This window comes from Myotis yumanensis, unplaced genomic scaffold (genome assembly GCF_028538775.1).
Source record: "Myotis yumanensis isolate MYYU_CA2020_CCGP unplaced genomic scaffold, mMyoYum1.0.hap1 SCAF_16, whole genome shotgun sequence".
In the NCBI taxonomy this organism is placed as follows: Eukaryota; Metazoa; Chordata; class Mammalia; order Chiroptera; family Vespertilionidae; genus Myotis; species Myotis yumanensis.
Window position 1 is genome coordinate 32926485 of NW_027223767.1, and position 26999 is coordinate 32953483.

The 26999-nt window shown below is 37.1% G+C and overlaps 1 protein-coding gene across 2 annotated transcripts in view; it reads right to left on the minus strand.

Moving 5' to 3' along the window:
* The window catches only part of NSF (N-ethylmaleimide sensitive factor, vesicle fusing ATPase), a 119496-nt gene that overhangs the window by 12638 nt on the left and 79859 nt on the right, over positions 1-26999 (minus strand). For both annotated transcript variants that reach the window (XM_070395203.1, XM_070395204.1), the window contains exons 16-17: positions 16364-16430; positions 14102-14181 (exon numbers count right to left, since the gene is read on the minus strand). In XM_070395203.1, coding sequence (XP_070251304.1) covers positions 14102-14181; positions 16364-16430 — 147 coding nt within the window. The remainder of the gene's footprint in view (positions 1-14101; positions 14182-16363; positions 16431-26999) is intronic.

A 26999-nucleotide genomic window follows, 5' to 3' on the forward strand; every position in this document is an offset into this window, starting at 1 on the left:
ATCCTAGCTTCATTCTTGAAATGGAAATAATTTCTTTTATTTTACTTAGTTTGTCTTATCCAATAGAGATATTTTAAAAAAATTATACCTAACATAGTGCTTGTATGCCTTTATTGTTGCATTTATTTGCAAATCTGAATCTTGTTTCTAGCCTGTCCTCCCTAGGGGAAGGAGCCATGTTTTATTCACCTATCTTCTCCTGGTAGTTCTTAGCCCAGCAAGCCTAGCACAGAAGACTCCTATGCTCCCTCTGCCTAGAATGCTCTTCCCTTATATATCCACATGGTTCTCTCCCTCAAAGTCAAGGCATTGCTTGAATGTCACCTTTCCCATAAGGCCCTACACAAAACCACCCCTACACCCCATTTAAAACTGCAATCCCCACTTCCTCTCCTTCCTTTTTCCTGATGTTCCCCCACAGCATGAATCACCTTTTTTTTTTTTAAAAAAAAATATATTTTATTGATTTTTTACAGAGAGGAAGGGAGAGAGATAGAGAGTTAGAAACATCGATGAGAGAGAAACATCGACCAGCTGCCTCCTGCACATCTCCCACTGGGGATGTGCCCGCAACCCAGGTACATGCCCTTGACCGGAATCGAACCTGGGACCTTTCAGTCCGCAGGCCGACGCTCTATCCACTGAGCCAAACCGGTTTCGGCCATGAATCACCTTTTAACATACTAAATACTTACTCATTTACTACATTTACTTATTTATTGTATTTATTACTGGTCTTCCTTCATAAGGATGGGACTCCTATTTGGTTTTATTAATGTATTCAGGGCTAGTCTTGTAGACAGAAGTTAATAAATTTGTGTTGAATGAATCAATGGTGATCTCAGTGTAGCTTTCTAGAAGATCATTCTTTGTTATGTTCTCTCTCCTGGTTCTGGAAAAATGCACATTATTCCAAGTGTTCAATAGGAAAATATATTCTGAGCTGCAAGTGTTGAATGCTATGATAATAAGTTTTAAAGAAAATAATCTGCCCTGGCTGGTTTGGCTCAGTGGATAGAGCACTGGCTTGGGGACTGAAGGGTCCCAGGTTAGATTCTAGTCAAGGGCACATGCCCGGGTTGTGTGCTCGATCCCTGGTTGGAAATGTGCAGGAGGCAGCTGATCAATGATTCTCTCTCATCATTGATGTTTCTCTCTCTCTCTCCCTCCCTCTCCTTTCCTCTCTGAAATCAATAAAAATATTTTTTTAAAAAATAAAGAAAATAATCTAAAATGAATGGCATGTATGATTCATTTACAATATAAGTAGATGCAAAGGCCGTCATAGCTCTTTCTTTTAGCTAATTAATTGATCAATTAATGATCAAGCTATTGATTAGATAATACAGACTTCTCTAACAGAGAAAAGATAAAATTCATTAGAAGCCATTAATTTAAGCTAGTGAGATAACAAGTATTAGTAAACATCTATTGCAATTCTTGGTTCTCCCAAGCCAATGGGAAAAATTGACTACCAATAAAAACAACCAGGAATCTCTGGACAGTGAAAGGAGAGGAATGGGGCCTCTTTGCATATCCTGCATGCATTTCTGATTTCTCATGCTCAAATGTCTGCAACTTCTTCTATTTTTTTTTTTTGGGGGGGGGGGGGTAGGTAGTTAAATGTTTATGTTGAATACCAAAGGAGGATGTTTCAAATAAATCATGCTACAACTAGGCAGACAACTATAGTTAAACTCTCCATTAGATTTTACCCTGAAGCAAATTCTTAGTCTACTGTTTTTGTAACTATTCCAAGTAGGGCTGAGGACAATAAGGAGGGGAATTCATGATGCAGATTGGATATGAACTGAGAAATTTCACCCCAAATAATTACTGTAGGCGAACAGCCCACTTTGTAATATTAAAGAATATTTTAGTACCAGTTTGTGAAAAAGACACTGAGTCATCAGATTTTACCCTTGGAGTAACTCTTAAAGATTACCTAATCCTTGCCTTCTCCCTCTTCTGGTTATTTTGTAGCCGAGAAACCTGGGGTAAGAGGTGAAGGAATCTGTCTGAAGCTTTTATATCCAGGAGGGAGCTGAAACTGAGCTCAGGCCTCATTGATAATCCACTAGGCTTTGCTGTCCACTGTTCTTATTTGTGTAATTTTAAACTCATTTCAGCAATAGCTGATCCTTAATTATGAGTTAGTTAGGTTAGATATATTACCTAGACATTCTGACCTCTGAGCTCTTAGGAGAAAGGTTAAAGAAAATAAAGTTATACTCTTAGTATTCTTGTACCAAAGGAATAGATGTGTTCTCTCATTAGAAACTTAACTAAGATGACCACTGATTAATCCAAACTCCTTGAGCTTTGCACCCACAGTACATTTTTCCTACTTCTCTCAGCATTTAGCTGCATACACCCTAAAATGACCCCTCTGCTCTATCAGGTAAATTTTCTTTTTCTTTTATTTAATTTCTATCTCTGTGATTAAAATAAATATTTTTATTGTTTTGTGGAGTTTTTTTTTGTGTGTGAGAGGACGGGAGAGAGAGAAACATCAATGTGCAAATGAAACTTCGATTGGCTGCCTCGTGTACACCCCTACCCAGTCATGTGCCTGACTGGGAATTGAACCTGCAGAGGACAATGCCTAACCAACTGAACCACATGGGACAGGGCTACCTCTGTGATTTTTATCCATAAAATTCCTCTTTATTAAAATGCTTTCCAAAGTTTTCTTACAGTTTGTAATTATCTCTCATGTTCAAAATATTTCAAAACCTGCCCTCATATAATCCCACACAATCCAGTTTACTCCTTTAGGCCCCACCTTTCAGAACATGGATTCAACATGCCCAGTAATAATATCTCACTTATCTGGAGACCAATTTGCTGGACAGTATCAGCTATCCTGAACACAGACAGTCAAGAAACAAGAAAACAGCACAAGTCCTCTAACTTCTAGGATGGAAGACAAAACACAAGTGACTTTATTCACAGGTGGCACCAACTTATCATTAGGCACAGTGGGCACAGTGCAAGGGCCCATAAAACTATGAGAGACCCACAAAAGTATTCTTTCTTTTAAAATCAGAAGAAAAAGAACTTTCAGGTTGAAGAAAATGTTTTAAATACCAACAGTTAAAAAAAATATACATTTTTTTAACTGAAGGAAGGTACCTACAGAAGGCATAACATGGCCCTGCTTACAGGAAAGCTCCCCCAGCTTTCACCATAGCCTACTTACTCTTACTTTACAAACAACTCGTGAGTCCTAGTGGTTGCCTATCTAGTTCACAGATGACCAGAAGCAACAAATTAGAAGAGGGGGAACTGTCAGAGGCAGGAACTGATACAACTCAATTGGATTCTGCAAGTAACAGCTGATAGCAAAATAATTAAAAACAAGAACAGGTACAAAAATTCAAAAACAAGGCACATTGGGCGTACTTAATGCCTACTGTGGAATCTTATACATTCTAATAGTTCTTGCTGTTACTCATATTACTGACCCATGTGATTATGGTATGCAATGACATAGCGTTTATAATACTTTGCTTTAGAAAGATATATGTAGCAATTTTTTCCTTTTATAAAAGGCTAAAGTGGTGGTGAATACACAATACACCATACAGATGTAGTATAGAGCCGTACACCTGAAATGTATAATTTTATTAACCAATGCCACCCCAATAAATTCAATAAGAAATAAAATAAAATAAGGCTAAAGTATAACACTTGATATTTAAAGAGGTTAAGATTCCATCACTTGGAGAAAATGAAGCCTTTGATTTCTTATGAATTACTATTCTTGCCTCCAGTGAAACTGAGTATGCCATATGAAGTCTAAGATAAGTAACTGTACATGACACATATCCTTAAGTTCCCAAGAATCAGTCAGCATATAAATAACCAGTCTGCTGATTCTGACACAGCACACCCTTTGCCATCCCTCCCCACTGCTGCAGAGCAGGAATTCCTTAGCATGGCACAGTGGCCCTGAGAAATCTCCCTCTTACTCATTGTTCAAGACCAAGATCAAGAACTACTATTTGTGAAATGTTTGTAGATTTTCTCAGGTATAATGGACCATGCTTGCCTTTATACTTATATTTTATAAGAGTATATGTCCCAAACACTGAATGGGTTGTGCTAAATTATTGAATGTCTTTCTGAAACTTGAATTTAACTGGGCATCCTATATTCATATCTACTAAGTCTGGCAACCCTATTCCGGGCAGATTCAGCCCCACACCAGAGTGGACAGCTTGGTGAGCAGGGTGTGGGCTGCATGTTTACCCCATCCTGCCACTTGACCTTGTGCACAAACTGCACAACTGAACATGTGGTCCTGGATTATGAGCTCTTTGAGGGCAGGTAAATGTCTTATTCATCTTCATATTTCTGTAGTGTGGAACAAATGCATATCCTAGTAAAAGCATATATTCCTTAAAGTAATATTTCAGACTTGCCTGTCAAAAGAAATATTTTTGGATGGAAAAGAAATTTCCTATCTCCCTTCCATGAAACTTAATATAACTATTACCATCTATCTTAGTCACACGGCATTCAACTGTCATGAGTTCAGACTAGAAGCACAGCACTGAGCTGAATGCCAGGTGCGTTTCCAAGGACAACTGTGAGAGCCATTAGGCACTTTCATACTTTACTCTCAGGACCACAGGGTGTCTTACAGGCCAGACCTTAAATTAAATCAGCCTTAAAAAAAAAATAAGGTTAAAAAATATTATATAATAAACAAGTTTAGAGACAAAGGTAGAGTTACTTAACTCTGTTAGTCACACAGCAAATTAGTTGGAAGGGTTGGAATGAAAGAATTTTGACAGTTATGCTAAGTTAAAAATGAAAATAATAACATTGTTTTTATTTTTCCTGATTATAAAGTAATAAATTCTTATTGTAGAAAATTTATAAAATACAGGAAATAAAGTAGAAAAAAATCACCTACAATTCTACTGTCTAAGTCATAGCAGTTGTCTTTAAGATGGAGAAATACTAGAACTGCCTTTTATTTTCATTCTTGAAAAAATTTCCTTTTTTGTGTATGTTTTAAAATAAACATCATCTTATAAAATAATACTAGTAGATGTATTAAACTATTGAGATGATGAATTCAAATCTCTTTTACTATTAGGGTATGTGCTCTGAAAGTTTGGAGGCCATTAATATAAAGGCAATCAAAACATACAATTATGGAATACTTGCTTTTCTTTTTATAACTGAAATCTTTTTTTCTTTATAACTGAAATCACACTATAGGAATAACTGAGGATGAAGTGCAAGGTGATCTGATAGCTGTGCAGGCAGTTGCTGACATAGATAACAGGTCACTAGCTGGGTGGCCAGAGCTTTTCATCTGACTGCTGTCACTTGGTATTTCTCCCTATCCTCCCTTCCTATCATTACCCCTCTTCTTCCAGAAACTTGCCCATTCTTCCACTTGCTCCAGAGCTGGCTAAGGCAGGGTCTGTAGGAGCAAGATGGCTGGCAGCTAGAGGAAAAAAAGAAAGCTACTATGCTCTTTCTTGCTGACATTTTTAGGACTTGCTTCTTTAGCAGTAGGCCATGTATTAGCTCCTTTGATCAGGTTGGCCACTTTGTTGGTTTTAGATATTTTTGTGTGTGTGAGGAAAGACAGAGTTTTCTTTGAAGTGAATAATAAACTAATAACTGAGTTGTGCTTTGCAGTTTACAAAGAACTATAATAAACATTTATCTTATTTAATTCTCCCAACTTAAATATCACTATTGTTCCTACTTTACAAATGAGAAAAGTGAGGCTCAGAAATTAAGAAACTGGATTCGAATTCAAGTCTTTGCATTCTAACTGCTGTGCCATCTATACTGCCAATGCCAGTTCTACGTGTAGTTAAGAACCACCATCTTCAGAATATCCATCAACAGATATAATCTACATAGCCCAACTAGGTTGAGAAAGAGAGAGGGAGGAAGGAAAGAGAGAGGGGAAGAGAGAGAGAGCGGGAGGGAGAGAGAGAGAGGGAGGGAGAGAGGGAGAGAAGGAGAGAGGGAGGGAGAGAGAGGAAAACAGAGGGTTTCCATTTCCCAATGTGAGGAGAACGTAGATGAAGTGGTTCTAGAATCTAGACCAAGTAGTGACTTAAAGAGATCAAGGACTGATTCCATCTTTATTCAATAACTATCAGGAATACTGATGGATTGTTCTGGACCCTTTGTAAGGTTCCTCTTATTGGTTCTTCTTAGCCAACAGCTGTCATGCCATGTAGCATAAACCCCTAGGGAATCTCCAAAGATCTGTGTACTTGAGGACAGGAGGGTAGGAAAGAAGCTGTGAAATGTTATTCTGTTCCACCTTGAGTTAGAAGAAAGGGGTCAGTTACAAGGAACAGGTGGTTGCAGGGATAAAGCAAGTAGGTAGGCCAGTCCCTGGAGGCTGAGGACAAGTGCAATGGGTAGTGTCCTCAGAAATCTCACAATGTGGGCCGGCCCTGCACTTCTTACCTGATGAGCTCTGAAATTTGTCTCTATTTCATTTTTCCTTTTATAACTGGGATTCCCAATCCCCAGGTCAGAATATTTGTCTTCTAAATTTCAGCAATGAGAGATGGAGAAGCAGGGTGTCCCTATTTCTTTTTCCAGTATTGCATATGAGTTAAGTTGTGTCTGGGCACTCCAAGCTGGAACTGTGAACTTAACTTTCCATGAAAAATTTGCTGTATATAGTTGTTACATCCTTTAGGTTCTGTGGACTATCTAAAGGCACCTCTTTTCTTAAAAAACCAACAACACACCAAAACAAAAAACAAAAACAGGAAAATACATTTCTAGTTTCATACAACAGCCTTAACAAAATACTAGACCCTCTAAGAACTTTTTTAAAAAAAAAAAATATATTGTATTGTCATGACCAGTTTGGCTCAGTGGATAGAGCGTCAGCCTGTGGACTGAAGGGTCCCGGGTTCGATTCCGGTCAAGGGCATGTACCTTGGTTGCGGGCACATCCCCAGTAGGGGGCGTGCAGGAGGCAGCTGATCGATGTTTCTAAAATATATATTTAAAAAATAATATATATTTTATTGATTTTTTACAGAGAGGAAGGGAGAGGGATAGAGAGTTAGAAAAATAATATATATTTTATTGATTTTTTACAGAGAGGAAGGGAGAGGGATAGAGAGTTAGAAAAATAATATATATTTTATTGATTTTTTACAGAGAGGTAGGGAGAGGGATAGAGAGTTAGAAACATCGATGAGAGAGAAACCTCGATCAGCTGCCTCCTGCACGCCCCCTACTGGGGATGTGCCCGCAACCAAGGTACATGCCCTTGACTGGAATCGAACCGGGGACCCTTCAGTCCACAGGCTGATGCTCTATCCACTGAGCCAAACCAGTTAGGGCGAAGAACTTTGAAACAGCAACAAGAGAGGAAGAAATAGAATCTTAGATGTCAACCACTGGGCCCAAGCAATGGGACTATTCAAATCAAGCAGGGCAAACATCCATTCCCTTTTTGAAGATCTTGCGATAAGACTATAAGCCAGTTGTTTATAAATGGCATTCTCTATGGACAAGGGCATACTCCTACTTTTCAGCAACTTTATACCTTACGTCTGTGTAGTCCACAGGTTTACAGAGTATTTCACTCTATAGTATCTCAGTCTACAATGGGGTAGGTGAGGCAGGAGAATTATATCCACTTTTTCGATGAAGAAATGGACACAAAGGTCAAGGTTATATAGCCAGAAAATGACTGAGCTAAGACTCAAACTCAGGTTTTCTGACTCCAACTCGAATACAAAGAGTAAGTTCTGCAGAGATGGTACTCATAACTAGACTCATGGCCCCATGGAGTACTATTATCAACACTTTCCTCACACTGATGTCATGTCACAGTAATAAATGTAAGGCAATGGCGCTAGATAAAGACATTCTGAGAGCATATTCTGTCTCAGAACCGTTAACATTTCTCTGATGATTAAAATTTAGGTATTTAATTTTGAGTTACCTGAAAATGACATATGTCTTATAATTTTCTTATAATTCATTAATAACAATTATAGATGTGCTCTAACAACCAAACCCTATTTTAAAAGCATGCTTTTTGTTTGGCAAGTATCTGTTGCCATGTTTTATAAAAGCATTCACCACATTTCTTTTACTGTTTTTTAATGTATTTGAAATTATTCTACATATACAGTCATGTGTCACTTAACGATGGGGATATGTTCTGAGAAAAGTATTATTAAGCAATTCTGTCACTGCATGAACATTACAGAGTATACTGACACAAACCTAGGTGGTAAAGCCCACAACTATAATTATATGTGCTACACTTTTATACAACTAGCAGCATGGTAGGTTTGTTTCTACCAGCATCATGACAAATAAATGAGTAATGTGTTGTGCTACTATGTGATGGCTAAAATGTCACTAGGCAATAGGAATTTTTCAGCTCCATTATAGTCTTATGGGACCACTGTGGTATATGTGGTCCATCATAGACCAAAAAGTTGTTATGCGGTGCATGACTGTATATTATATATGAGTTCGATTTACACAGAACTTTGTAAGACAATCTACTACTAAGCAAGGTATATTTATAAAGAATTATATAAAATATAGCAGCCATATCATGTCATTGACTTAGTAAATGAAAAAATCAGGCCACTAAATTGTCAGGCATCCTACATTTTTTTTTTCCAATAAATAAGTCCAATGCAAAAGTCACCACTACATCAGTGATTGCGATTAATGTGTCTGGCAAAATGACTAAACCTCTTTCCTAAAGTGGTTATATATCTTCTTGAGTCATATTGTAGTCATTAGCCAGAGTTAATTTTGAACAGATAGATGGGGAGATACTCATGTTTAGGCCTGCACAATTTGGAGTCTCTTCCATTATCTGCTTATTTTGCTAAAGCAACCCTAAGCTTGAAGAGTTGCTTCACGTTACCAAGACTTCCTAATAACATCTCTGAAGTAAGAGGGTACGGAGATGTCATAAGGGTTACATAAAAAGCAATCTTGTCTAGAGACCAGAATGTTAAAATGAAAGCATGGAGAAACAAGTATGTCTGCCCGAGTTCCCACTGGGGGTTTATTAACAGTTTTTTTTTGGTTCACACATTATGCCCGTCCTAGCTCTAAACTTTACTTCTTTCTTATTAAGTAATATTCCTAGGTGCCAGAGCAGCGAGGAAGTTATTTTTTTTAAAAAACAACTTTATACTTTAGCTAAAATTCTGTTAGGTCTGAGCTCTTCAGTAATAGTGCTATGAATTTAGAGTGATCTTTTTTTGTAAAAGTTTACATTTTCTTAAAAGTTATCTAACTGGTATGCTGCCTATATGAGTTACAGATGGACTAAGATATCAAGTCTCATGTGCACTTGGGAAGGCTGGGGTGGCTGCATCTCTGGCCAGTGAGTGGCCTCATACCTTTACTCAAGCACAACATCAAATGTTACCATTTTCTGTATGCCGTGATCTGAAAAAGGTAGGGAAGCACTGAAATGAACAAGGAATGGTTCTCCATAAATTACAAGGCTATTCTGGTGGTCTTCCCATTTGATTCCTGAAAGTGTCAAGTAAACCTAGTGTTAAAGCAGTCAAGTCAATGGGCTTACCTACTCTCATACTTGTTGAGGAAACTGGGAAATCATGTCATTTTACAGCCTGAGGAGTTCCTTTTTAGGCACTTTATTCTGTCTCTCCCACCCACACTCAAAAAAGAAGGCACCAGAAGCAATCTGTGAGGAAAATAATAACGTCGCTGAGGCTGCAGGTTGCGGGAAGGTTTACCTGGCCTTCCCGCTTCACTCCTGCAGCTTCCTTGACATTAAGACTAAAGCTTTCATCCTCCTGATTGTGAAAAGCACATTCCCCTCAACTTCCATAAATCTGTGAAACTTGAAAAGAGCCCAATGTCATCAAGTAAAAGAGCTGGCTTTAGGACTCTCCATGGAGGAGGGGTGTCTTCAAGCCTCTCACTGTTAAGCCGGACATTTCCTAACACTGGACAAATTGTACGTCCAGCTCAGGGAGGGTGAACTGCAGTGGTCTTTACCCTCCAAGCCAATTGTTAGCTTTTCACAGGAATCAGCAGGGAAGCACATGTGAAACCTCTGTGGTGAGGGTGAGCACCCCCATGCCTTGTGTGACTCTGCATGTAGATGAAGCAGGCTGGGAGCTTTCTTAGCTGCTGCTGCTGAGTTCTCAGAGCAGCCCTTTTCTCTGGCGTGGCTCCCTGCTGGGACAGCCCTTTTCAATTTTTCTATCCCCCCTCGATCTCTTCTCCTGCAGAACACAGGGAAACTTGATTGAAATAAAAACCTAGGGAACATGTTTTATTTTCTCCTGTTCAATCCATTTTAGAAAAGCTTTTAATTGGTTTTAAAAAGATGCTAAACAAAATGTGATGATGTTTTTCAGTCTTCATGAACTACGGATACCACTTTTTATACTTTCAAAGGGCTTATAAATCAATCATGAAATTAACTCTCCAGCTAAATTTAAAGCAAATCCACTGAATACCAGATCATTAAAAATCTTTGCATTTACTTAGAAAAATTTTAAATTCAAAGAAAATTATTCTAGTAACTGAAATCTGACTTGAATTTTTAGTCCTACACTGAAAATCCAAGACCAAAGCAATCACAAAGGGAAAAAAGGAAGGCTTGTGAACCAGTTTTAATAAGCCAATTTACAAGGAGGCAAGGGAATGGGGGAGGGGAAGAAGTAGAAAAGAGAATATCTTGATACATAACAACATAGTGCCCCTGAAGGGATTCTTTTATTTGAGCATGTGCAAACATGCACACAATCTTTCTGTGTGAAAGCAGGAATTATAACAAATGCAAAGTTAAGGATTCTGTGGCTGATATGATTACTCTATTGTATACATTTACAGTTCCTTTTTTTAAAGAAAAATGCCCGCAACCTTTCTGTTTTCTTGACAGTGTTAAAATAATAGCTTTCTACCAGCCTATGCATTTCTACAACATTCAAATTTATGTACTTTAATATTTAATTAAAAATATCTAAAAAACCCAAATGCTTCTACTCTAGAATGACAAATATTCTTGAAACTGGATCAGCTTGAAAAATTTCTCCTATTTTCCTGAGAGAATGCAAACTAATTTTAAAAAGCAAGTGATACAGAGAAAGCACATTTTCATTTTGTTAAATATATGCCAACAAGAAATATTTCAAACATTAATTTCTTTGGCCACTGATTCACTTATACAGGAGGTCATCTAGCAGTCCGGTCAGAGCCACCAAATTCTGATTAATGACAGGCTGGTATTCCCTTAAATGAGATTCCCTGCCATTTCCAATCACTAAAGCGACCAGATCTATCTTTTATTTCTATGTATTCCTATACCCTTTTCATTCCTAGAGAAATACGTTCCACGTCCCTTTTTAATGATCCAGTTCCCGTTTCTAGGATTTCTCCCAAGCTGGCCCAGGTGCACTGGGTGCTCACTCCTTACTTCTAGCTCTTTATATAATCCTCCTTTCATCACTTAAGTAGTTTCTGAAACTGCTTTCTTTTTTCGGTAACCATTTTATTGAGATATATTTTATATAAAACACAATTCACTGATTTAAAGTGTACAATTCAATGGTTTTTGGTATACACACAGATATGTGAAATCATTACCACAATCAATTTTAGAACATTTTCATCACACAAAAAGAAAGCCTATACCAATTAGCAGTCATTTCTCATTCTCCCTAGCCACCCCTCCCAGGCCTAGAAAACCACTCACAAATCTACTTTCTGTCCCTATGGATTTGCCAATTCTGGACATTTCATATAAATGGAATAATACAATATGTGGTCTTTTGTGACTGGTTTCTTTCACTTAGCATAATGTTTTCAAGGCTCAGCCATGTTGTGACATGTATCAGGACTCATTTCTCTGTATTGATGAATAATAGTCCACTGTATATATCACATTTTATTCTATTTGATGAACATTTGGGTTGTTTCCACTTTTTGACTGTTATGAATAATGCTGCTATGAACATTCATGTATAAGCTTTTGGGTAGGCATATATTTTCATTTCTTTGGGGTATATCCTTAGAAGTAGAATTGCTGGGTCATATGGTAACTATGTTTTACCTCCTGAACAACTGCTAGACAGTTTCCAAAGGCCACATGATTTTATAATCCCACCAGCAGTGTACAAGGTTTCAAATTTCTCTATATGCACTTGTTCTTACCTGACTTACTTGCATTTTCCTGATGGCTAATGATGCTGAATATCTTTTCATGTACTTATTGGACATTTGAACTTTACTTATTTTTTAATCTTTTCACTTAAATCATGCCTTGCTAAATATAAACTACAGCAACAGTAAAATAATTAATCCCACCAAAATAAGGGTACACTAAAAAATTTTTTTTGAAGAGTATAAGATAACGTTTCTTTCTTCAAGAATCTTACAATTATTTTTACCAAATAGAAACAGTTATTCCTGAGTGTTTAATTAAAATGTTGCAGGTGCCCAGCCAGAGTGGCTCAGTTGGTTGAGCATTGTCCTGTGCATGGAAAGGATGCTAGTTCGATTCCTGATCAGGGCACATACCTGGGTTGTGGGTTCAATCCCCAGTTGCAGTATGTATGGAAGGTAACCAGTTATTGGTTCTCTTTCTTCTCTCTCTCTCTCCCACCCTTCCTCTCTCTAAGCATGTCTTTGGGTGAGGATTAAAAAAAAAGTTGCAGGTCATTTGTTAATATGTTCTGTTTATTTCTATTAGTATCTATTTTGGATTAGCTAATTCTCAGCTAGGTGTATAGTATTTAACAATGCAAAGGATGGGCAGTTTGAAAAATACCATTGAAAAATTCTTCTTCTCCCTCCCAAATGATTTTTACCATACATTCATTTTAGATAAAAAAAAATTAAGTATTACAAGAAATAAACTTAAGTGCCTGGAAAAATTCTCCCAATCTCATAATTTTTAAAATGCTGATTTCATAAAAAAGGATTTTTTTGGTATATACTGAGGTTATTTCTTTTCATTCTAGCAACTTTGAATATATCTATTTATATATTTACTGAAGAATCAGAGAAGGAAAAAATATTCTTACTTCAGTCTAAGTACTAACTCTAATTACTGGGAATAATAGTTTATGGAAAGATGATTAAAAAATCCTTTCACAATGCAAATATGTAATAAAATTTCAAGGTTGTTGTAGGTTATGTTTATTTTCACTATTCTATAAACTTAAAAAAAAAAACACTAAAAAAATCAAGACAAGTCCTTTCCTCTAGGAGTAACACACCCATACAAAACACACACACACACACACACACAATTTAAATTAGATTTACCAGCTTAATATTAAATATTTTCCATATAGTCTATGTCTCTAACTTCAAATATGAGATTCCCATAGAGACATTAAGATATTTTTCAAGTTAGTACTTAATCCCTTTGTATCTGCCTTTGATTGGCATTTCTTCGAGGTTGCAGCACACAGAATCAATCAAGAGAATTCGTGTCATAGCCAAACATGCTCTGGCAGCCTCTACATAATTAACATATTTAACCAGCCCTCATAGGTTAGTTTTAAATGTGTTAAGCTATCAAATCACCAGTCTCCAATAGCCACATCAGTAAAAATGTAACCACATGAACCAAGATCCTGGCTATAAACTCACTCTTTAAATATGCCACATGCCACAAGAAAAAGAACTCAAATGCATCTGTAAAACTGAAAAAAAAAATCTGCCTATAGGAAATACATTTCCCCAAATAAAAATTCTCAGAAAACCTATGAAATGATAAAGGAAACAAATGAGAACATGTATTTAAACCCTTCCACATTAATATCATAAACTCTCATAGGAAACGAAAGGGAATAAAGATGTGTTGTATGATGGGGAACTTAAAAAACAAAACAGAATACTAATTGAAACTATGGGATTTTGAAACCTTCAGAAAAGGAATGAAAAACTTCTCTGATTGTTAAGAAAATCATTTACCTTAAGACAGAAGGCCAGACCAGATGACCTTTCAAAATCCCTCAAAAGAATTTTATGCATTTATTATAACCTGCGTATTTAGAGAGAGTGTACCATTATATGCAATTTACTGGAAAAACTCTGAAGATGTTCCTTATATTATTTTTACCTGAGGGGGAGCCTTTTTCAGTAACACAAGAAGAGCCTGTAATACCAGATTAGAAAATCGAGGGCCAATAGGGACATAATCTGAAAGAGAAATATTACTATGCTTAGGGATTTGATGCACATACGCACATATTCCAAACATTCATATTTTTCTACATCAAGAGCAAACACAGTTCTAGAAACAGTCATGCAACTAATGATATTAAAAAACAAATATCTGGATAATTTGAATGCATAAAATATTATATAACAACTTTTATCTGTACATTTTTTTAAAAGCTTCTAAATATACATTTTGAGTTCATATAGACATATTCAGAGACAGGTTTATTTAAGGGAGAAAAACCCTCAAATGTATTTACTAAGCATTTCCAAGAAATTACTGCAAACTATGGCAATACGGTAAGTACACAGGCAACAAAACACCATACTAGAAAATGGGTAGAGGGGGCAATGGTACGTAATAATAATGTAAGAAAGGTACTTCAATGTAACTGAAAAGGTGTGCAGCGGTTCTCAACCTGTGGGTCGTGACCACTTTGGTGGTCGAACGACCCTTTCACAGGGGTCGCCTAAGACCATCCTGCATATCAGATATTTACATTATGATTCATAACAGTAGCAACATTACAGTTATGAAGTAGCAATGAAAATAATTTTATGGTTGGGTCACAACATGAGGAACTGTATTTAAAGGGCCAGAAGGTTGAGAACCACTGTGTTAGAGCCACTAAGATTGGTCCTCAGATGGTAAAGAACAAAGAACCTGCTAAAAGAACTTTTTACCTGTTAAATTTCTACCACTCCAAGATTTTGCACCAATGCCAGCTCCTTGGCTTTCTCTGCCTATTGTACATGCACCCATGCCCTGTGCTTAGAGCTACCTCCAGGCATCAGCCCTCTGAAGTCAAAAGTGTTCCTTCCCTTTTCTGATTATCCAGAACAATGGCACATTCTACTTTGCATTAATTTTTGCCAATATATGTTATAACGACAGACAACATCTTATTTTTCTAAGACCTAATAATTATGGCACAGTAAGGACTCAGCAAATGCTTGGTGAATAAATGAACAAACAAGTACAGATAATAACTTCATACAAGTGAAAATATACTCAGAGGGCACACATTCCTGACATAGTAGTGTTGCTATGACCACACATTTCAATTGTGTTTAGATAAAGGAATTTACACAGATCTATGAGTATGTGCCTAAAAGCTTTTAAAGAAATAATCCTATAAACTGGGCTAAAATCTATTAAAAATAGCAGACCAAAAACCCAGGTCACTAGATAAAACTATCAATTCAAAAAGATCTCACAGATATACCTGTTTTGCTTTTTAACCAATATTGCCTTAGGAAACAGAAAAATAAATAACAGAGGACCTAAAGCAAGTCTGAAAATCATGCGAAAAATGTAGTCAGCATAGGTAACTTGAAATCATTTCTACATAGCTTAAGGATAGCTTAAGGAAGAAAGGATTAATTAGGTCTTAGATAGTATTTTCAGAGGTTTATTAAGTCACCAGGTGGGTTCAATTTCAACAGTTTATTACAAATCCTGAGCCACTGTTATAAGTTTATTCCAGAGTTATCTAATTTATGCAATGAAATAAAATGTAAGAATAATACTTTTCTGGAATTTATTTGTAGATTACACATTTTGAGTTGAGTGCAGGGACTTATTCATCTCTGTATTATGTAAGAATGCATATAAATGTTTAATAAATATTTTTAAAATTACCACAGAGCACTTTTAACTTTCATAATTACTCTATGGGATAAGTAAGGAAGGGATATAGTCCTTTATATCCCTTTTATATATCTTTTATAAGAGCAGAAACTGAGGTAACAGAAAGCTTGCAGCTTCTGCCCCAAGTGTTATCTCACTCTAATTGTAAACCCTACTTTCATTAGCTCTGTCAAGTTCATAAGTGAAACCTCTGAGCTACAGGCAGTAAATACATCGGGTCAACAAAAATTACTAATCATTTATTATGGGCAGGAAACTCTGTAGAAGATAGAAAATATTATGAGGCAGGAGTCCTTACAGGAAAACAACTTACAACGGAGTTATAGTCATAAGGCATACTTAACATGAATACCATCATTAACTAGAGAGAGAAGAGATAATGTTATATTTCCTTATAGGACAAAGAAAGGTATTTCTATTGCCTTATAATTTATAAATACCTGTTATTTTTCTTCTTATAATCTCTGAGACATTGGCAAAGACAGTACAATAGCAAATGCAATGACTTACCAAGCAGTCTCTCAATATCATCCACAACTACACAACTGAGCTGGGATTTGTATGCATCATCGAAGATCTGGAAGAAAGCAAAAACCATTATCTTACTGCTCTCCATAATTATGACAATTTTAAAGAAAATTAATTAAAGATTGTTAATTCTTGAGCAATACCTAAACAAAGCACAGTAAAACACCAATATTTCAGACTACATTAAATTAGAATTTAAAAGATAATAGGATTTTAGAACCAAAAGAGTTCTTGCATATTAAGAATGAAAAACATTGAGACAAAGCAGTTAAATGACTTGCCCAAAATGATACTAGATCATGGCTATGTTCTACCTGGAATTCTGAGAACAGACAAATCCTGTCAAGTTTATCACAGAGGTCTCTCCTATCTATGTCAGGAGCATGGCTTCAGTGTTGTGACTCAAAAGACAGATGAAGCCACAAGGGATATGTAGAATAAAATTGGATGTCATTTTATTATCTGTAAGAACTGTGACCCTTTTAAGCAGGAATAACATTGAAAGAACAGAAGCTTGTCGACTCAAATCAGACTATAATGCTCAGTGTTTACAAAAGAATGAAAGTTGGGTATAAAGGACAAAATAGATTTGGTTCTACCTTTAGAATCTGACAAAAGATAATAATACATTGTCTTATGATAGCCAAAGAAATGGTCACTAAACCAAGATGTGAACAAGTTATACCCTGATAAGGACGTAGCAATTACAAGCCAGATAAGAGAATTCATTTATGTAAAAATTGAATATAATCACCCAAGGCTTTGAGATCAGCTTTTTTATAAATGTTCGGGGCTCCTTTCCAGCAACTATAACCAGGGCTCAGTGCATCCCATTCGTGTCATCTGCAATTAATTCCTGCATCCCAGCCCAAGCTCTCTGGTTGGTAAGTAACCTCAGTGACCAAGATGTAACTCTCCCTTCCATCTTGTTTTGGGTGACATAATATTCCTTAGCAACTATCTTTTAACTATATAAGATTAAGAGTTAGGTATACAAATAAAGTAAATCAAGCCAAGAAAATTAATATTTTTCATACTAAGTTTGAAGACAACCTGTGTGTGCTTGGTCTTTAAAATATTTGAAATAATCAAGAGAATTTACCATATTAGATTACTAGATTAGCCTTGCTAGTTCAATTTAAAATATGCAATTGAATAATTAATTTTATGTTGGAAGGTAAAAGATAACTTTAATGGCCTTGCAAATGGTACAGATAATCTAAGATTAACCATACTTATGATTTAATTTATTATTAAATAAATGTAATTATTTACTTACTTTGAAATTTAGAATATTTTTTGTTAGACAAACAACTAAAGTACTTCAAAGAGAAAAGAAAATATTTTAAATGTGGAAATATAGTTTAAGATATTTAAAGAAATTTAATTAAACTGTAAAAGTCCCCTTTTAAGTAATTACTAAATTTTTCTAGACTTACAAATAGAATAAGAGATGTAAGTAGACTTTTTAAAAGTTTGCTTACTTTTGTTTTAAAAACTCTTACATGATATAATTTTGAGATGTTGCATTTTAAATTTTTTAGGCCACAAATTAGCTACAGATGTTTCTTTCTGTAGGTAATTGATGGGAATATGTGCCCCAACTGGGGTAGAGATCAAACAAAACCTGGATATATGCCTTGACTGGGCATCAAACCTGCCAACTTTTGGTGTACAGAACTACTATCCAACCAACTGAGCCATAGTGGCCAGGGCTACCTATGGTCTTTTCTATGCTCAAAAGTCACTCTCAAAGATGAAAAAAACAAACAAAAAAACACCCAAACCCCTCCCCCCTTAAAAAAAAACAACCCCAAATTTAAAAAAAGCAAAAAACAACTCATGTTGACCATCTAGAGATGGTAAGATCCTCCCCAGCACACTATATTCTGTAAGGTAGACACTGTCTTCCCAAATATTATGTTTCCAAGGTTTGATACCTCACTGGTACTTAATCCATGTCTGCTGCATGCATGCATAAAAGAAAGCATGCTTGAAAGAATAGCTCTGTTGCTTTACTTTGCACCATTCCCTACACCCCTCAGTCATTCTCCCACACTGTCACAATCCCTTCTACCCTCTCTTTCTTAGCTGTCTTCCCATTGGATTGTGAGGTGGATAAAAATGATAAAATGGAGAGGAATCGAAGATGGCGGCATAGGTAAACACCGGAGACTGCCGCCGTAAACAACCACTTCAAAAATACAACTAAAAGTCGGAATGGACATCAACCAGAACCACAGGAAGGCTGGCTGAGGAGAGACTCTTCAACTAGAAGCAAAAACAACAGCATTCCGACGCACAGAGGAGGCGCAGTGTGGAAAATTTAAAGGTACGGTGGTGCGGTGGTGAGGTGGTGCGCGCGCAAAGCAAGCTGGTGGCTGAGGGCGCGGTTGTCGTTTTCAATCAGGAGTGAATCTCAGACTCTGGGCTACAGATCCGGGCGAGTCTCTAGGGACCCAGACTCAAACGGGAGAAGCAGGACTGTCTGGCTACGGCCCCTCCGAGGTTTGCAGCGGTTGCCGGGTTGCCGGGACAGAGAGGCAGAGCCCCTGGGGACGGACTGAGAGCGGCCATAACTGCTCCCTCCCCCCGCCCTGTGGATCCCGCCCCGCCCAAGCTCTGCGCACAGCCGTTTGCCGATCGCCTCAGGCAAGGGCTGGACTAGCGCCTCCCCAGAAGACAGACGCTTTCCAAACAGCTGATTCCTACAGCCAGTCGGCCTGGTGGTCAAATCCCTCTAGTGTTAACTACAACAATTAAGGCTTGGCTAGAACAAGACTGCGCACAGAGACCACAAGGGGGTGCACCAAGAAAGCATAAAAGATGTGGAGACAAAAAAACATGACAGAAATGGAGGATATGGAGCTAAGAATCGCAATTTTGAGGGCTTGCCATAAATTTGTGCAGAGCCTCACGAAAACTAATGAGACCCTCGATGCTACGATAAAGAAATTAAAAAGTAAGCATACACGGACTGAAATAAAGAATATTATACCCAATAGAAGACCAGAGGAGCACAAGAATCAAACCAAAGATTCGACAAAAAACACCCAATTGGAAAAGCAAAATGAAAAAAGAATCCGAAAGTGTGAAGATAGTGTAAGGAGCCTCTGGGACAGCTTTAAGCGGACTAATATCAGAATTATTGGAGTGCCAGAAGATGAGAGACAGCAAGATATTGAAAACCTATTTCAAGAAATAATGGCAGAAAACTTCCCCCATCTGGAGAAAGAAATGGACTTACAGGTCCAAGAAGCGCAGAGAACCCCAAACAAAAGGAATCCAAAGAGGACCACACCAAGACACATCATCATTAAAATGCCAAGAGCAAAAGACAAAGAGAGAATCTTAAAAGCAGCAAGAGAAAGAGGCTCAATTACCTACAAGGAAATACCCATACGACTGTCAGCTGATTTCTCAACAGAAACTTTGCAGGCCAGAAGGGAATGGCAAGAAATATTCAAAGTGCTGAATACCAAGAACCTACAACCAAGATTACTTTATCCAGCAAAGCTATCATTCAGAATTGAAGGTCAGATAAAGAGCTTCACAGATAAGGAAAAGCTAAAGGAGTTCATCACCGCCAAACCAGTATTATATGAAATGCTGAAAGGTATCCTTTAAGAAGAGGAAGAAGAAGAAAAAGGTAAAGATACAAATTATGAACAACAAACATGCATCTATCAACAAATGAATCTAAGAATCCAGTGAATAAATAACCTGATGTACAGAATGAACTGGTGATTATAATAGAATCAGGGACATAGAAAGGGAATAGACTGACTATTCTTGGGGGGAAAAGGGGTGTGGGAGATGCGGGAAGTGACTGGACAAAAATCATGCACCTATGGATGAACACAGTGGGTGGGGAGTGAGGGTGGAGGGTGGGGTGGGAGCTGGAAGGAGGGGAGTTATGGGGGAAAAAAGAGGAACAAATGTAATAATCTGAACAATAAAGATTAAAAAAAAATGATAAAATGTATCATTTTCTGGAAGGAGCTTTCATAAGAGTCACTGTATGATTAACTATACTCCTTCTATCCTAATTGGCTATCATGGAATCACATGTGAGATGGAGCCTCTGTTACTAGCTTGAGTCTCTGAGAAACTACAATGAACAGAGCTCTGCCTCTGAACCATGATGGACAAGTACTGTGAGCAAGAAATAAACTCTGTTGTATTAAGCCACTGAGATTTTGGGGTTGTTCATTATTGCAGCATAACTTAGCCTAGCCTGACTGATACAGAGGCTTATGGAGTCAATGCTGTGTTCCTAAATTTAGCAAGTGACAATTAAGTTGAGAACTGAAGGATGAACAACCAGTGGAAAACAGGGAAGAAAATGTTCTAAGAAGAGTATGCTGGGTATTAGGAGGCAGAAGTGAGAAAATGCAGGAGCACTGCAGGAACTGACATAGTCAATAAGAATTAAAATGAAGGGGTCAGTGTTGGTGTGTATGGGGAGTGGTGGGTGAGAGATGAAGCAGAAGAGAAATGGAAGAGACAATAGAAAAGTTTGGAAGCAGTTCCCCTGTGGTTCTTTGCTATTTTTTGAAGACTGAACCAATACAGCAGCCAATGTGGTATCCTATAAACTCAGGTGATTTCAAGGAGTCACTGAAAATAATGCTTTCTTCTTCAAAATATTTTTTTTCAGAATTCTACTAAAGGCTCTGATGCACGTATTTCATTCTATCTGTCAAGCTGTAATATCATGGATTAGAGCCACAGGAGCCTAAGACACTACATTCTACATTTTCCCAAAATCAGCCTTCTCCCTTCTCAAAAACAATGTAGAGTTTACGTGGCTACAGGGACCTTACTGAGAACACTGCTTGGGTCTAAACTGATGATAAATTGCTAGGTAGTCTCACCAACTTAGATACTGTGACTCATGAAGCATTACACATCACTTCACAGTTGACTGCATGGGCTACCTATGACATTTTAGGAAAGAAAATACCTACAGCAGTCATTCAATGCAAAGTAGGGATTTTTTTCGCTTGTTTTTGTTAATCATCACCTGATATTTTTTTCCATTGCTTTTCAAAGAGAGTGGGAGGAAGCAAGAGAGAGAGAGAGAGAGAGAGAACAAAACAAAAACCAAAAAAACTTCCATGTGAGAGAGACACATCAACTGGTTGCATCCTGCATGCACCCCAACCAGGGATAGGGAGTGAACCCAGGTACGTGCCCTTGACTGGGAATCAAAACCAAGACCCTTTGGTGCATGGGCCAACACTCTTACCATTGAGCAACACCAGCCAGGGCTAAAGTAGTTTTTTTTTTTACAGACAGCTCTTAATGCACTAATTAGTATCACGGGGAGAGGAGCACTCACAGGTGACTCTTAACAACATTCTAACCATGACAAAGGCAGTGCAATTTCAGTTGTAACTTGACCAGTTTCAGTTGACCAGTCAACTGAAACTCCTTCAGGTAGCAACTCTGCTCTAATTTAAATATACACACCCCATTCACTTCATACATACTGTTTTCATTATCTAGTCACTAGTGTAATATAAGGTCACCACTTTTCCCCTGGATTCATGTTTTCTGCCTAATTTTCCCAGCTGCTTCCATTCTCAGATTCCTGGTCCAGGCCCCAGCAGAGCATTCACTAAGAAGATACTCAGATTCAACTGGCAAGTATTTGGGATTAGCTGCCAGACTTAAATATAAGTGAGACATTTACATACTAAGCCGGGATGTTCTATTGCAACTTTATGTAGATAAATCCAAAAAGGAGGAGAAATACTAGAAGAAAAGATGCAAAAAAGGTAAAGCTGTACAAACTGCCCAGCTAGAATAGTACAACTGGAAGTGCCAAACTTCTCACCAGTACCAGCATACAGCAGATACACAGTGCTTGCTCCAGATCAAATGATGCCATCACAACAGTTAGCCTGGTGGGCTGAAGCTGAGGCTAATGGCTGTATCTGACAGACTCTTTAAAAAAATAATTTAAATTCTGATCCTCTCATTTAGTAAGATGAAAGTATGATACTCAAGCCTTTTCTTGCTAGAGAGGTTATCACTAGGGGATCACATAAGTTATCATGCAAACCAGGACACTTGAAAGGGGAGAGATGTTAATAATCACACTGGAACAACAGGTAAAAACCAGGATTGCTCAAAGCAAACTGTAGTGTATGATCATCCTAGTTTTATCAGGGAGTTTCCTGTAGAGCAAGTAAAATTATCAGTGTGTAGATATAAGTATGTATACATATTTATAAATATAGTCTTAAAGTTGAGTGAGAAGTCTGAAAGAAAAAGTGAAAGCGAAAAAAAGGAAAGAATTGAAGAAAGAAAAAGTGTGGCCCTGGCCAGGTAGCTCAGGTGGTTAAAGCGTCAGTCATCCTGATATGCCAAGATTTTGGGTTCAATCCTGGATCAGGGCACATACAAGAAGCAACCAATGAATGCATAAGTAAGAAGTGGAACAACAAATTGATTTCTCTCTCTCCCCTCCTTTCTAAGATAAGATAAGATAAGAAAGAAAGAAAGAAGAAAAGAAAGAAAGAAAGAAAGAAAGAAAGAAAGAAAGAAAGAAAGAAAGAAAGAAAGAAAGAAAGAGGGAGGGAGGGAGGGAGGGAGGGAGGGAGGGAGGGAGGGAGAGAGAGAGAGAGAGAGAGAGAGAGAGAGAGAAAGAAAGAAAGAAAGAAAGAAAGAAAGAAAGAAAGAAAGAAAGAAAGAAAGAGGAAGGAAGGGTGTGGCATCAGTCAACAAGGAAATAATGAGGACTATTCTAGAAGATGAAGAATGTCTCTAGAAAACAGAGTTACAGAGTCTATTTCTAGATGTGGATATAACGAGATTATCATTAAACTCTCTGGTACCACCTCTCTCATGTGCAAAGGTAGATAGTGATCCTAAGAGACAACCTAGAATGTGGGGAGCCTGGGCTTGAGGCAAGAGCAGGCTGGCTGCACTCTAAGGCCTGAGGAAAAGGAGGTGTAGGGCTCCTGATGCACAAGGGAGAGGGACAGGTCTGAATATGGTCCTCAAGGACACTGCAAGCTCCCAAGGCACACAGCACACTCCGGAATCTTCTGACCAGTTGGGAGCCACCCGTGTGCAGGGGAATGCAGCAGCTGCAGACCCTGGAGTCCACATGAATATAGATGGGAACACACCAGTATTAGTTCCATGTTAATCTCAGCCTTTCAGAATCACAACCACAGCAAAGTGTGTTCTAAGTAGACTGTCCTCTATTTTCTATAACCTCTTCATTGCTCTGAGGCAAGTGAAGCCAAATTCTCTGCTCCTTTGGGGGCTGAAAGAGTTCATCTTAATTCTGAAGTGGTTGGCGTGAAGTACCTAGTTAGTAGGAATCTGATGACTTAGAAAATCCCTAATGCAGTAAATCTGTCAACAATTAGCTGAAAGCATACTCTAATCATATTTGGTAGCATATAAAAACGTAAATGAGCAAATTCAAATCAGTGCTATCAGTAATAATCTCTAGTTTCTAAAAATAACTGGGGAGTAAACCAAGCAAACATTAGCTGTCTTCTAATGAAACTGCCTCAGGAAGTGGACCTAAACTTTTGGCAAAGCACTAAAGATTCCTGGAATGACCTTAAAATCCTTTATTTGTTCTCCCTGCTTTTCAGGAAAAATTTTTACATTTTCACATAACGCGAGCCACAGAGTGAGGTATTCTTTAGTAATATAAAAAGCCACAAAGTCTGAAAGTTCTACTAAAGATCTGTTCCATCTTTTTTTGTGTGCCAAACAGATACAAACGCCAAAAGACAAAGTGTATTAAACAAAACAACAACAAGCGCCCGCTCCCCCCAGCCATGCAGGGACCTGTAATCACTTCCCGAGTGTCCCACTTCTCTCAGTTAATACATGCACAAACTTCGACAAACCAGTTACATGATATATTAGGATGTTAACCAAAAACATCCAAATTCTGTTGCTTAGTAACTGCTGTCAAAAGATCCAATTTCCAGCTCTGCTCTTTGTATGGACTAACCCCCGAAAAGGGGAGGATTAGGCACTATGATTCTGTTCTGTGAAGACTACAATTTGCAGTGGGATTTACAGGAGGAGGATATTCAAAGAAGATTATTTCTTTCATGCAAAGCTAGTGGAAAGGAAAATGTCTTCCATTAATTTTCAACTCTTTAAAAGCAAGACTATATTATATGTTATTAATGGGCATAGTTTTATAAATCACTCATATTTTTACTTAATTTTATTTAAGTAATTTAGTCACATCAGATTGTTTTTTGTATACTCGAAAAGCATCAAGATTAGGTAATGAGTTAAAATCAAAATTTATTGCTTTGTCCTTTTGTTCATTTAATGACACTAATAGAACTACTACAACAAATTTCTTAAAAAGTATAGATGCAACAATAGATACTGGAATTAAAATTTTAAAATAGAATGAAGTTGGGAAAACAAACATAAACGGGGGAAAGATCTGCAAATATTTCAAATATCTGAAAGGAACATATGGTACCCCCCAGAATGAGGATAATACCTCATACATACTGGCAGTGGTGAGAAGTTGACCTATGGAGAAAGAACTCATTAAGCAAATTAAGAGCAGTGCAAGGTAAATGTTAAAATAATTGAGAATAAACTACTTTCATACATTATAATACCATCCATATGTGAACAAAAAGCAATAGCTTAATTACAGTGAAATCTTAGCTGTTCATTAAAACAAGTCTAGCCCTAACCAGTTTGGCTCAGTGAATAGAGCATCGGCCTGTGGACTGAAGGGTCCCAGGTTCGATTCCGGTCAAGGGCATGTACCTTGGTTGCGGGCACATCCCCAGTAGGGGATCTGCAGGAGGCAGCTGATCCATATTTCTCTCTCATTGATGTTTCTAACTCTCTATCCCTCTCCCTTCTTCTCTGTAAAACAAGTCTAATGGCCCTCTTTATTAACAAAAACTCTTATCTCTTAGTTTAAGTAATAAAATGGTATACAAAGATATTCTATGAATTAACTATTCAAACCATCATTCTTTAACAAAAATTAATGTTATAATATTTCCCAGTTTCACAAACTATTCTGTTGCAAAACATTTTGAAAAGTCTTTAAAACTGAGCATTTAGTCATGAAAATGTGGCTGAAGAAATAGTTAAATGCCAATCTTCTACTTATGAAATTGGCAAAAAAAATATTTTTATAACATTAAGTGTGGTTGAGAGTCCCAGGAAACTGACACTAAAATGATGGGGCTGCTAGCATAAATTGGTTCAACTTTCTAAAGAGGTGGGATTCTATAAATCATTATTATTTTGGCATAAGAGTTTTGGTAGCAGTATTATTAAAAATATTTTAATTATTCATATTTTTACCTTAGCAATCCTGATTCTGAGAATTTATCTTAAGGAAATAACCAAAAGTATATGTACAATCATAATGATAAGTAAAAATAACCACCACACTCTTATCAAGCATCTATTACTAGTATATCACAAGGCATTGTGTGATACTTTACATAGATTACCATTTCATTTAATTCTCATAATAACCCATAAGGCAGCTATTACTATTATCTTAATTTTATAGATGAGAAAACAGAGGCTTATAGTCAAGAAATGTGGTGGAGCTGGGATTCAAATTCATATCTATTTGAAACCTAAGCCCAAGTTCTCAGCCAGTAAAATATAATGCTACTCTAAGGAAAATCTAATAAGATAATGGGGACAGTAATTTCCCTAGTTTGGTAGTTCCACAGAATATCATTTATAATTGGGGGGAAAAAACTGGAAACAACCTAAATGTTCAATAAAAACGGAATGCTTAAATGGTTATTACATAGCTATTAATTTAACATAATAGTGAGATAAATTTCTATGGCACTGAAAAAAGTTCACAATGGAGGGGCAGGTGGAGGGACTGAGCAAAAGAGAAAAAAACTAAAAAATAAATAAAAATTAAAAATAAAACCCAGATAAGAAAAAACAAAACACAAAACACAAAAGTTCACAATATATTAAGTGAAACAAGACAGTTTAAAACAGTACATCCAGTGTGATCCCCAATACATAATGTGTGTGTAAGTGTGTCTGAGCAGAGAAGAAAACTGAAGGACAAACATGAACTCATTTTTATTTTCTCCTAATTTGAGGGTGTGTGTGTGTGTGTGTGTGTGGTGGGGAGGAGCACTTACAAAGAAAGAACAGGCCTCTCCAGAATGATAAAAACATTATAAATTATTTGTGCTCTGAAAAAAGAATTAAAAATCTTCCCATCCTCACACTACAAATGAAGGGAAGACAACAGTGGTGGGAGGTAGACTAGAACTACTTAAGAATGGCATTTATATTTCATTTTTAGAAGCAACCTGAAAAACTTAGCACCTTTAGACTGGTTTGAGCCCTCAGGCTTTTGTCAACCTATCATTAGGCAACAATGTGAAAATTATTTGCAGAGAAAGATTCTGCAATATTTCCAATATAGTTCCAAGACACATCTGCTTCATTCTTTCACTGTTCTGTTCTTTAGGTTCAGGGAATAATATCTTTTCCCCAAGGAAAGTCAAAAAGTTGAATATGTATATATTATACTGCTGAAACAAAACATTTGTGTGATTGTAAGGGTGCATGGATGATCCAGACAGTGAATCATGAACTGAAA